This window comes from Mytilus edulis, chromosome 8 (assembly GCF_963676685.1).
Source record: "Mytilus edulis chromosome 8, xbMytEdul2.2, whole genome shotgun sequence".
Classification (NCBI taxonomy): domain Eukaryota; kingdom Metazoa; phylum Mollusca; class Bivalvia; order Mytilida; family Mytilidae; genus Mytilus; species Mytilus edulis.
This window is the reverse complement of record NC_092351.1, coordinates 87,334,420-87,348,823: the sequence shown is the minus strand read 5'-3', so window position 1 is coordinate 87,348,823 and position 14,404 is coordinate 87,334,420. Positions and strand designations below refer to the sequence as shown.

Here is a 14,404-nt window from a genome sequence, read left to right as displayed (position 1 = left end):
TCACACACTGTTGTAAAGATGATGAAATGTTATGCAACTGTTAAACTAATGATGTAACTATAAACAAGATGAAATTCACTATTTCCTACAAAAGGAAATGTCTATATCGAGTCAGGAATATGACAATACTCTCATATTTGTATTGCGTGCTTTTTGAGTAGTTAGGAATTTTAACCTGCCACGTCCGAATTTTATTTTTGATACATGTGTTTCTGCTTTGATCCGATATTATTCCTTTCCTACTGTTTTCTTTTATAGCTTGTTCTTATGTTATGCTGTAACACCACTATCAAGTGCAATTGGAGGATTGACTCACTCACAAGCATATTTAACCCGCCACATTTTGTACGTGCCTGTCCCAAGTTAGGTGCCTGCAGTTCAGTTGATGTCTGCTATATATTTTTTTTATGTAAATTATTTTGGCAATTGACAATGATGGTTGGTTGAAAACAAAACTTTACGACAAAAGGGATGATTTCAGCTTTCCAACTGTGAACTTTCCATTTCTAAGTATCAGCATTCCAGCAGCACCTGCATACGGGGTATATATCTCCCAATTGATACGATATTCCCGTGCTTGCATTTCCTATCATGATTTTCTTAAAAGAGGGTTGCTGCTCACAAGGAAGCTATTAAACTAAGAGTTCCAAATGTGAAGTTGAAATCATCCCTTCGTAAATTTACGGACGCCATCACGAGTTGGTTGACCGTTATGGAATCACAAATGATATCGGATATATTCCTTACGTCGTAACTACAATCCCCTTTCCTTTCATGAATGTGACTTACCGAATTAGACTATTTACCGGATTTGTTATAATATAAGCAATACGACTGGTGCCTCATGTGGAGCATGATTTGTGCACCCTTCCAGGGCTCCTGAGATCAACCCTACTTTTTTTAAATGGAGTTCATGTTCCTGATTCATTAGTTTTCTATGTTGTGTTTACTATTGTTTGTCTGTTTGTCTTTTTCATTTTTAGCCTTGGCGTTGTCAGTTTATTTTCGATTTATGAGTTTGACTGTCCCTTTTGTATCTTCTGCCCTCTTTTATGCAAGTAGTTTCTGAATTGAATTGTTCCATATCTTTCAAGTCGGGTCCTTGTAAACAATTTGAAATGGGGAATGTTACAAAAGAGACAACATAGCTGACCATAGTTGTAGTCTTAAAAGTAGTACCAAATTATATCTAAGTAAATATTTAAGAAAAGCTCTATTTCTGATCAAGATTTTTAGTTTTTTGGCTAAGACATTTTCAGCTTAGATTTTTTCGGTGTAAAGACTATTTATTTAAAAATGCCAAATCCCATTATTTTACCCTCGAATCTATCATCAACAAATGATTTGTTACAGATGTGTTTACTTTCACGACTTCTTCCACCAATGGGAAAGGAACCTCTCTTCCCTCCAGGCCATCTTTCACCACAGTTTGTTTTTAAAGAATTTTGTTGCTCAATCTTTCTTTTTTCTGGACTGTTACCTGGAATATCGTTTTTCTTTTTTCCCATGATTTTAACCTTGCTGTTGACAGTATTTAATTACCTTATTGTTTTGAATGCTGTTCGGTGTGAGCCAAGGCACCACGTTGAAGACCGTACCTTGACCTATTGTGGTTCACCTTTATAAATTGTTACTTGGGTGAAGAGTTGTGTCATTGGTACTCATACCAAATCTTCCAATATCTATCTTCTGATTTTTTTAAATCAAGAATCTTTGTTAACATATTTTCTATTTTTTGATATGTTTTCAGAGGGAAAAGGAAATTGTCCTTAATCGCGCGTTAAAACAAAACAATTACGAGTAGTGTGTGTTTGTTATAGTAACCTGCTAACACTTGATATATAAAAATTGAACGATAACGGATGATTGGTTGTGCTACACAGGCAAAATTTGCTCACATGAATTTCACATGAATCTCACATGAAATTCACATGAAAAATTTCACCGTGAGATTCACCTTAATCGAGCTTATACATGAAACTCACGTGAAATTGTTCATGTGAATTTCACGTGAATTGAGATTCACGTGAATCTGATGTGAAATTTTTCACATGAATTTCACGTGAAATTTACAACAAAAAAATATAAATTTTTTCATGATTTTGATTAAATTTAAAAATTTAGATGGTTTTTGAACTACTTTATTTTAAAAATTTACGTGATTTTCATGTGAAATTCACATGAGCTTCACATGAGATTCACATGAAACTCACAAAAACTGATTTCACGTGAGTTTCACGTATAAGCTCGCCTGAGGTGAAATTCACATGAATTAAATTTCACGTGAAATTGATGTGAGTGAAATTTGCCTGTGTACGCATTTTTATTGCAGAAATACAAAATGTTAAATAAAAGCAAAGGCATGTAATACAAATGCAAACACGATGAAATTAGATTTTTTTAAAAAGAAAAACATACATAGTATATAATGATTGACTGTGAAAAGAAACATTTACTGTTGACTATTAAACAACATTTTTTTTAATGTTTACTGCGTATTTATATTAAGGCAAACAATTGTCATTGACGCGATTTTCTGAAAGATTTATGTATTGTATTTTTTTTAATCATGAACCCTCTTTAAAGAAAAAAATTAAAAAAAAATTAAACAAATTCTATTTTGTGTCGATTCAATTATTCCAAATCTATCCTATCGATTCATATGCATGTTCTCTTTATAAATCCTGATGAAACCTGGAAAGTACACAACACAATTAATGCTATAACAAACACGATTGAATGTATTAATTTTAGTAACATGGCTTTATGATTATTAGTCTTTACAATTTTGTTAGATTATAAGGTAACTGATTATGCATTGCAAAATATATCACTTATTAGCGAATTTTCCTGCTAGACTTTAATCCCGATGATTTCTCAATGTTCAGTATGATCTCATTAGATTGTCATGAAATCTCATTGTAATAATGGAAAATATGTTGCATAAACAGGCACATGAAAAATATCCCTAGTAAGCATTACATTTATATTGCAATACTCTTAATTATATATTTTTAGTATTTCTAAGTAAAAATCTGTTTAAATAGAGTTCTACACCATTTTTATACAAAAATCCGGATTTACATTTTCGAACACAATTTTCAATTGCAGTTACTCAAAATATTGAATAATTCCCTCAAAATGTAAATTGGTCTTTTCGTCTTCTGCAGTCACCTAAACTCCGTTTCGTCATACCACAGTGAAATGGCAAATGTTGTAGGTTTGCGAAGTTTTGGAAGTTTGAACTTGATAGTTCCAATCTTTGTAAAATCGTTGATGTTGATCTCATGTTCCGGATTATCGTTCTTTGTTATATATAACTCAATGGAGTCCAGTTGGGTGCTATCATCAACTTTGATCTTGCAGCTTTCAACGTATTTCCCGACATCCATTCTCCTTCCTTTCTCAATAAGAAGATGGAAGATTTTCTTATGTCGATCATTTCCTAGCAATAGATTTCGATCACTAGGATCAACTGAAGCTCTTATTCCTAGACCATAGTTGTATTTAGCGACACGGCCAGTAATTGGTTCGTTGGAATGACCAGAAATAACAGCTCCAGTTAGCACAACAATTTCAGGATTCTGGGGAATGATCAATTTGAATTTCTGACCAAACTCTTCTTCGAAGGCTGTCTGTACGATTGGCGACGAAGCATATCCACCGACAAGTATTATTTCGGAAACTCCTATTGATTCTTGTAACAAACCAATTATATGCTTGGTTATATCAGAAATGCATTTCTCGAAAATGTCCTTCATCATTTCCTGTGAAAATAGTATATGCGTTTCCCCTTTGCCTATTACGATGTTGTTCCCAAATTTGTTCGCTAATTCCCCAATGTTTAACTGCTTCTGTAAAAACTCTGGCAATCTAAGAGTAAAGTCATCGTCTTCGTCATATTCCCTTTTCGCAGATTCAATATCAACAAACAATTCCAAATAAGAATTCATTTCCTCGGATCGTAATCTCTGCATGTGCTGCCCAAATATGTCGTTTAGCAAATCTACGATTTTCTTCTTGATGGTATCACCATCCCATTTACCTCCTGATGCCTTACTGATTTCCTTCATTTTTCCAGATTCCAAAACTTCGGATACTGTTATATCTACTGTTCCACCTATAATGAAATCAATTGTATAACTAAAAAGTAAAATCACAAAAATACTGACCGCCGAGGAAAATTCAAAACGGAAAGTCCCTAATCAAATGTTTAAATAAAAAACACAAACACATCAAACGAATTGACAACAACTGTCATATTCCCGACTTGATACCAACATTTTCTTATGTAGAAAATGGTGGATTGAACCTGGTTTTATAGCTAGCTAAACTTCTCACTTGTACAAAAGTCCAATCAAATTCTATTATATTGACCACGATGCGTGAATGAAACAAACAGACATAATAGGTAAGATTGTCAAAATAGGAGTACAGCAGTCAACACCGTATCACAATCTTAATCACAACAATAACAAACAAATATTTAACAAAAGAGACAAACGATACAAATGGGACGATAAAACGTGAAAGAAAAACAACAACACCATAACCAAGCAGAAAAAACAACTTAAAAAATAAGATTGAGCACTACAAAACCACTGGGTGTTATGTCATGATTTAAAAAGTATATTTCTGTTAAAAGTATGTGGAATTTGTACACTTCTTAAGATATATTGTTAGAAGATCGTACGTAGAACTTCTAAGAAAAATATATGTTTTAAACTATTTTGTTGTGTTTGGTTGTGTTCTTGTTGATGCATACCAAAAATCTTCTTTTTTCTATTCAATTTAACAACCCTTGAGAACTTTAACTTAACCTTTTTAAGTACAAAATGTATGCTTCTTTTTTATGTCTTTGGCAGGTGGATTTAGATTGTTTCTTAATATCTTGATAGCTTGTTTTAGGGTTTCTGATTGTTTGAAAAAATTTAATTTATTGATGATACAATAATCCATTTTATTTGTCACCCAAAAATAACTCAATAATTTACGATTCCCGGAAAGAGTGGTCATTAAACCGAAACGAAATTGAATAAGTTTTACAATGTGTACAAAGTCTCAATATAAATACCTCCTAGGTCCACAACCATGAACTTTGAACCAGGTCTGAAAGACTGCAATGCTGAATTCCTGTCACCTTCGTCTTTCACCAACTCATCATGCTTGCAATAAACTGCCGCACATTCTGGTTCGAGGGCAAATGACAAGTTGTCACTGTCTATTCCTGTCTAAAAGTACACAACACATAAATTGTAATTGGTTAGTACAATACGTGACTGGTTTTGTCAAAAAATCAACTTCAGTGATCATACTCACTAACAATAAATGTATTACTAAAGAAATAAGACTTTCATGCCATGCTCTTTGTTGATTTTAACATGGGTAGGCATTGCATTTGTCAATTCCTTTATATTTTGAATTTATCAATATCTTTATATTATGTATTTTTCAATATCTTTATATTATGTATTTTTCAATATCTTTATATATATTATGTATTTCTCAATATCTTTATATTATGCCTGTTTGTTTTGTTCACGCATCGTTGTTAAAATAGTAGAATATGATGCGACTGTCATACAAGTGAGAGTTAGGTTTAGCTAGCTATAAAGATAGGTTCAATCCACCATTTTCTACATGAGAAAATGCTTGTCAGGAATATGACAGTCCATTTGTTTGATATGTTTGGGCTATTGATTTTAGCATTTGATAAGGGACTTTCCATTTTGATTTTTCTTCGAGCTTCAGTATTTTTGTGATTTTAGCTTCTATACCGACTATAAGCGTTAGCAGAAAGCATGCATGGCATGGTAAAATTGTTTCGATTTCAATATGAAAATTAGTACTTCGAAGCTACCTGTAATACGCGTTCGAAAGACATCCTTTTTGATTTGTTAGTGCCAAAGTATTATAGAAAAAATCAACCGTTTCACGATAAACAAGTGAACAGATCAATTTAAAGTTATCTTAAAATAACTTGATTAATTTCATAGCGAGCAACACCAGAAAAGAAATGTCCGTTGTTCAAATCACAGCTGTCCTGATGACGTCATACACAAAAAACACAACTCTCTGCAAATCTTTGAAGTGGAAGGATCACTTGTTAGAAAACGCCTTAAAATCATTTGAACAAATATCGTGTATTATGATATTTCTCCACTCCACTGTTTAATCTAAAATATTCAAAAAGGTCGGAAAGCATCGGGTTACAAAATTTCAAAATTTTACTGTCTCGAGTGGATAAATATCATAAAAACCTGATGCAGTGGTGGAACACAAAATAAAAAGTGTCTACACTATTTGTGATGTTTGTATGTTCTAAATTTAAGGTTGCAATGTGAGTGTCAATACTGATTACAAAAAAAATAAACTAATTTCATGTTGAAAATGAAAATTCAATACCTTTTCAGCTGCTTTAATCCTAAACTGGCGGGCTTGTTCACTCCAAATGACAGGTACCGTTAAAACCCAATGAATATCAAAGTCTCCAATACTTTTGTTCATCTGCATTATTCTTTTGTTTGCTTTTTCTTTAATGTGTTCTATACAAGCAGCAATCACAGTAATACAACTCAATTCTTTTCCATCTATTGTGCGCAGTTTCATACTTTTGGAAAGCTATTAGAGAATATTTATCCCGTCATTAGTCGTCATACTATACTTGTAATGAGTGCATTTTGTACAATCATGGATGTTGATTTTTTTTTGTCCTGTTTCCAATCAGTCAGAACATATTTATTTCATAAATCCTGCATTAAGGTGGGCATACAGAATTATTTGTTTACATGTCGTTAAATATAAATGTTTTTAAATCACTAGTCGAATACAACATGTACAGATAGAGAAAGTTGCGTAAAATTTGATAAATATAAAAATATTGCACACAAAGAATCTTTATTTGGGTGATTATCTCTATACCTTTATTTTTGAGTATGGACTTTTAATTAGGCTACTTCTTGTTTTTCTGTTTGAAAATGTTACTGTCCTATTTTTTTAGTTAAGAACTTTATAGTATTTGCTAGCCCTTTATAAATTTTCACTCTTTTTGACAATGCAAAAGGCTAGGGATAGATTTGTTAAGGATTCTATCAATCATTTATTTAACTGTTTATTACTTGATTGAAAAGTATTTAATGCACCATTCATAACTATTGTGCTTCTTTTAAGGGGGTGAAGCCATAATTACCGCAGATTAATACTGAAGGCAAGCACATCGGCAACGTACGTGATTCGAAGTCATAATAGAGTGTTGACTGGCTAATGATGCAATAGCTAGACTACTTAGACAAATCGAAAACATAGATTTTGTTTAACAGTCAAAACAACTTCACTGTGAAAATTAAAAAATAAAATAAATAGATATATATATAATTCAATAGCAGCTTTCATAAACAAAAACTAAAATAAATATAAATCGATTACTAGTATTTCCAAAACATTTTTTAAACGGTCTGTCACCCCTGAAACATGATTAATTGATTATTGATTGATTGATTGATTGATTGATTGATTGGTTGGTTGACTGATATACCAATTAAACACATTGGATAGGATCTATTTAGACTAGCGACAAAGAAACACTTAAATGCGATCTTAGACCCCATGTTAAACATATTGATTGATTAGTAGGCTGGTTGGTTAGCTGAATGGTCGAATTGTTGGTTGGTTGGTTGGCGAAAAAACAAATTTGACCTTGACTGTAGGAATATGCGAAAAACAAAAGATGATCCCTCATCCTCCATTAAACACATGGACCAGACACCTGCATGATTGATTCATGTATTTGTTGGTTAGTTGGTTGTTTGATTGATTGATTGAAAGCTTGCATGGCACTCTTCCTCTGAAAGGCGTCGGACTTAACGTCCTTATTCTAATCGGGTTGCGTACTTGTACATCCCATACTCCCAAACGAACAGCCTCAGTATTTCCTAATAAATAAAAATCCTTACATTTTCTTTTTTTTTATTTGCTTTACTTCATGTTTTCTTTCATGTGTTGTGTCTGCATTTTGTTTCAACTTGTAGGACAAAAATGAGTAACATTTTGTCTTGGAACTTTCAATTTCTATATCAAGATATGGAGTGTTTTATTCTAATTTTAGGTCCGCGTGCGCGAGAGTGTTTTGAGGTCACGTGACGCTCTAGTATATATGTCTGGAGTGTAATTTATTGTCAGAAGAGACCGTTGAACGGACCACAAGTGTTAATCGGACAAACACGAGCACTATTTGTTTTATTATTTACAGGTAATAGATGTCGTTTACGGGATCAGAAATTTGTATTTAACTCACGTTTAGAAATTTTATTTTAGTATTTCAGTAATATTATAGATCTTTGGAACAATTTCTACGCCAGTGATTTTAATTTCCCGATCTAGCTGTCCGCGCCTAACGGCAAAAATTATGTTGTTATTATAATATTTTATCAAACCGTTTATCGATTAATTTCAGAAGATACAAGAATTGGAGCAGATTTTTGCATGGATGAATTTCTCTTAAAGAATTTATTACATAAGAAGGATTGCGTTTTACAGTATAATGTACCGGACTGAATTTCTGCGATTCCTTAAAAGGGGGGTGTAGGATAGAGGAACCTAGTTGATAACTTTAGATAAGATGCATGCTATGCATCATGATAACTGTAAAGTGTGCTGCGATAACTAGCCACCTTTGTTCATTTTAACGTTTCATTGGCCTTGAAACGATGACGCGTACCATTTCGAAAAAAACTTTCCAGCTATAAACTGTCGCAACTAACATTCTGGTTAATTTTCTTATATACGGCGGACGGTTTATGTGCTACAAAAACAACAAATTTGAGTAGTAAAGGCTAATAACTCCTTTAGGATCTCACTGGATCGCTTTGATTCAAATTAGTAAAAAAAATCTGAGGTTGTAATGAACAATTCGGTATATATATCTTTCTGTTACGAAGGAGATGCAAACACAAGATAAACAGTGAATGGGGAGATACAGAAAGTAGTTCAGCTTAGCAGGTTGAAAGTTAAAAGCGCATAACCTGTACGAAACAATATAAGAAATATCAAAGCGACATATCGCGAAACAAAAATTAAAAAATTTGACAGAAGAAAAAACAAATATAATCAGAACAAGTACAATAGGTCTTTTCACAAAAAAGTGGAAATATCTAATAACACATTTGTTAGTGAAACGATAGGTTCTTGAAAATTGTAAAAATTATATATAAACTTCAATGAAACAGATTGTCAAGATCTTAAGTTGTGGAAACTTAATGAATATAAAATAATGTTATAGCATCGAAGATCTAATTGGGCATTTGAAAAACATAAACCTTCGAATAATATTAATTAAAGATCAACAATTTCCTTCATTCTTGGTGTAATGACGAGTTAATCAATTATCAATTAAAAATTCACAATGGAATAACTACAACATCATTACAACAGTCGAATGAGCACAAAGGATATGCCGACATATTGAATGATATTACAAAGTTCAACTTACTTTCTCACCATGAAGTTGCATTTTGAAGTTTCGGAAGAAGAATAAATCGTCTGCCTGTCCTTTTAATGATAGGGTTTTATATTTTCTGTTTGCGTGTTCTCTGAATGCTACAAATTCTTCTTAGTTGAAAAGCACTGATGTTTGTGTTTTGTGGTATGCCTTCTTCTTGTCTAGTTGTATGTTTTCAACCCTTAGAGGACTGCTTTCAAACGATTTTTTTTGTCGAGAATGCAGCACCAGAAAATGTCGTCCCGAAATCAATTGCTGCAACAACCTGTATAGGTCTGCAAGAAGAAATCGATGCTTGGCAACAAATTGACAAACAGACAAACAAAAGTATATAATACATAATGTAGAACAACAAAGACATAACAACATGAACCCAACTAAAAACTGAGGGGATCTAAAGCATCCACAGTGGGCTTAAATTGATCTTAATGTCTGCCTGTGAAGGGGGATTGTATTCAGCACACTTTCCTATTCGTACATGTATCTGACATGAGTTGCATTTAAAACATCTATGTTTAAAGTACAAAGAGATTGCACTTAACTAATCTGTGAACTGATCATTCATTTTTGTAAAGAAACATATGACCAAAAGCCTTAAAGTGATGAATTCAACAACACCTACCGTTATCCAATTGATAGTTTCTTGTTAAGTAAACCACCACCAAGTATTTACATAAACTTTACAATATGATATGGATTGGAGATGAAATACCAAAAGAGTGGCATAAAGGTCTGATAGTTAAAATAGTAAAGAAAGGAGATTGAACATGCTGCGATAACTACAGAGGCATAACCCTACTTTCTGTGTTAAGAAAGGTATTCACAAAAATCATTATCCAAAGAATACAAGAAGGAACAGATGAAGAGCTGAGACAAGAACAAGCTGGCATCAGAAGGGGTAAAAGCACTACAGAACAACTTTTCACGTTAAGAAACCTCATAGAACAATGTTCGGAATGGAATACTCCTTTGTACATCAACTTTGTAGAAAAGGCGTTTGATTCCATCCACAGGGAAAGCTTATGGTTCATTTTAAAAGCTTACCACATTCCAAACAAACTCATCACAGTTATACAAATCTTTTACGACTCATTTGCATGTGCAGTCATAGACGAAGGAATACAATCAGAATGGTTTAAAGTAAAAACGGGATTAAAACAAGAATGTATGATGTCTGGTTTCTTATTTCTATTAGCCATTGACTATGTCTTGAAACAAACGATTAAAGATCATGAAACAGGAATCAGATGGAAATTTACCACCAAACTAGAAGACCTTGATTTTTCTGACGACCTAGCACTACTGTCTTCCAAATTTCAACTCATACAACTGAAAACAGATAAACCTGAAGAGAATGCCAGCAAAATAGGACTTAAGATTAAGACCTCTAAAACAAAAGTTATGCGGATGAACATCACAAATAACAACCCAGTGAAGTTAAATGAGAAAGACCTAGAGGATGTAGATACCTTCACTTACCTAGGAGGAATAGTAACAACAAAAGGTGGCGTAGACAATGACATGGACAGCAGGTTGAAAAAAGCTAAAGGCCAAGAAAAATATGGAGATCGTCGGTACTGTCATTTAAAACAAAGGTCACGGTATTTAACAGTTTAGTCACATCAGTCCTACTATATGGATGTGAAACCTGGAAAACAACCGAACAAGACAAGAAGAAATTGAACACCTTCCAAAACAGATGTTTAAGACAGATAATGAAAATAAGATGGCCTGACACATCCAACGAAAAACATACAAGCTGGAACAAAGCAGCTAAGGGATGATATAATAGAACGGCGATGGAGATGGATTGGCCATGTACTAAGGATGGATACCAACATAATATGCTCAGTTGCACTGACATGGAAACCTGAGGGAAAGAGGAAAGTTTGACGTCCCGAAACCACCTGGAGACGGACTGTAGAGACTGAAAGAACATCACTTGGATGGAACAGCTGGGCTACAGCAAGAACAGCAGCTAAAGACCGTGTAAAATGGAAAGAATGTACCAGGTGTTGAGTAATTAGAAATTCTTTAAATACTTGCCAAAATTTACTCAAAGGAATTTACAATAATAAGATCGAATATTTCCAGCAACAAGTGTTATTTCCTAGCTTTATACGTTTTAGTTCTACACCAGAATCTGTCTACAAAAATTCACAACACAATGGATGACTTTTCTTTCCACATTGTTTGTTTGCTTAGTTACTTATAAAGCATAATAAAATCTTTAAAACAAAAAGTAAAATAACAAAAATACCGGATCATTGGAAAATTTAAATCGGAAAGTCCCTTACCAAGTTGTAAAATCAAACTAGTGGAAAAACAACTGTCATCTTCCTTATTTGAGTCATGCATTTCTTTATGGAAAAAAAAGTGGATTACACCTAGTTTGATAGCTAACTAAACCTCTCACTTGTTTGACAGTCGCATAAAATTCTTTTACATTTATAAGGTATGAACAAAATAGACAGACATACTAGTGAAAATGTCAAACATAGGAATACGGTAGTCAACATTACTTATCAAACCAAGCAAATATGTTGAGAAAGAAACATAAAAATGAATGACATATAGACAAAGCACATTAGCACAAATGAAAGACAGACAAAATGGTATATAGACGAATCAAATAAGGAAAAATGAAGTCATGAAATGACAGCATAACGATCTATAGCATACCACTGTTTCGACACGTATTTTCTCAGACACAAGTGATTTTTATAAAATCTAGGAAGAATCTTCAATTTATTTACATCGGAAATTTATACTCCATATGCAGCTAAAGTTTATATCGCTACTTAGGTGTGGTTGGGAAATGATAATTTAAAAAAATACTATTGTCTCGTTTGTCAGAGATTCTGGTACATGTACTGACGTGACTGCTTATCTCAAATTTGAGGTATACAAAAATCAGCAGATGAAAGCTGTGTCTAATGTTTCTTCAATTTCGAGTTCTTCAGGATATATTAAGATGATATTGGTGTTATTGGTATATAAATTGATTGTGTTATCAGAAAAAAAGCATACTGAATAATATGGTTATACCCATATGGTTCTTAAACGATACTACATTCTATATCTATATTTTGGCATTGCACAGGGTCGTGTTTTCTCGGAATGTAATGTAATGCCTTTACAGTAACTATAAAACTTTTGGATGTTGAATGCGTACTGGTCCGAGACCATAATTATTTCATAGTGCATTTCTTTTAGACAATAAATGCAAATTAAAAAACTCCAACCTGTGCTTTCTTTATGGATCAATTATATCAAAATTATAGAAAATTTCATCGGCTCTAACTCAAAATACAGACAATTTTATGTTAAGGGGGCCTTGAAATCTTTGGCAGCTTCCGAAGTGCTAATTTTTAACCTTTTGCAACTGGACCAAATCATTACTTTACTTTAAAATTTCTTACCACAATTTTTTTTACAGTGTCATTTCATCATTTGATTTACTATTTGAAGCATAAACATGGAGAAATACATTTGGAAGAGGTATACAAACAAAAATGGCAAGTAACACACTTCCACACTAGGAACTACATTTACATTCGTGGACAACGAAAATCAAGGAACGACAATTGTGGTCTCGGACCTAATGTTACATTTTAGCTTTAAATAAATGATTATTCTATCAGTTGTGACTGCTTTGAACCAGTTTTTTTCTAACTCTCCGAACTGTTAGATCTAAACTAAATGTATGTTTAGCCTTCTTTCAACTGATTTTTATATGATCTGATATTGTGCTGTTACACCCTTGCGCTACGTTTTGGGAAAATTAAGTCGCTTACAAACATGTTTAACCCCTCCAAATTCTTAAGGTTACACTACAAACCATTAAAGTCTGAAATGGCCTATATCTGTACTCGACTGTACTGATTTTTACTCGACCAGTCTGAATTGGTCTGATTTTTACTTGACATTACTCGACCCCAGTCTGAACCATACTTGACTATACTGAATCGTACTTGACCCTTTGGGGTTTTACCGTTGAAAATAGTCTGAACTATTACTCGACCAGTCTAAAACAGTCTTAACCCATTCTCGACATGTACTCGACCTATTTTTCCAGTCTAAACCATACTTAACCAAAGGTCTGAACAATACTCGACCAGTCTGAACCATACTAGACCAAAAAAACCTTTACTTTTTTAACTGTTAAAATAAATTTCTTTTTAACTGACATATATAACAACAGCCAACAAAATTTATAAAAGATGTTAACCTTATAAAAAAATATATCTCTGATTATATTTAGAATAAAAAAAATATATTACATGTATATATAATTTATATCAAAAAGGGATAAAATTAAATAGATAAATAAAATTGTTTTTCTGATCTGCTTGGGGAAAAACTCATAAATAAGACCACACCTGGTCAGAGGTATTAAATTCTAAATAACAGCAACATAGATTCAAAATTGCAAAATCCTGTTTAAATTAAATAACAAGGCCTTTCGAATATACATGTATGTACTACATAAGTAATACACGAATTTAAGAAATAGGGCTTTCTTTTTACCTGTAAAACACACATGTACTGAGGTAATTAGAACATATTAAAGTGCTTTATGTATGCCAGATTAATTTGACAAAAAAATATTAAATTAATTGAAAATGTTTGTTACTGTTACTTTGGAATACATTTCCTTTTTTAAAAAGGTTATCAATGATTGCTATGGAAATTCTATTATAATGATTATATATTAAATTATTGGTTTAATAAAACAAAACAATTAAGATCTCGTTTTTTTTTTAATTTATTAGTTGTTTTATATACTATTTTATGTATATCTTTATAAAAAACATTCACTGCATTATTACCTGAACTCAACTGACACCATAATTCTATACTAGGCTAATAAGTTAATGGTGAAATTAGTCCAGTTACCATACAATA

The 14,404-nt window shown here is 32.6% G+C and overlaps 1 protein-coding gene across 1 annotated transcript; it reads right to left on the bottom strand.

Annotated features, from left to right (window-relative positions):
- Nucleotides 1-3,170: 3,170 nt before the first annotated feature.
- Nucleotides 3,171-6,609, bottom strand: LOC139484489 (heat shock 70 kDa protein 12A-like). Its single transcript, XM_071268220.1, has 3 exons — nt 6,406-6,609; nt 5,075-5,231; nt 3,171-4,120 (listed from the first exon to the last, which is right to left on the bottom strand). The coding sequence occupies exons 1-3, from the start codon at nt 6,607-6,609 to the stop codon at nt 3,171-3,173; spliced, it is 1,311 nt and encodes a 436-aa protein (XP_071124321.1).
- Nucleotides 6,610-14,404: the final 7,795 nt, after the last annotated feature.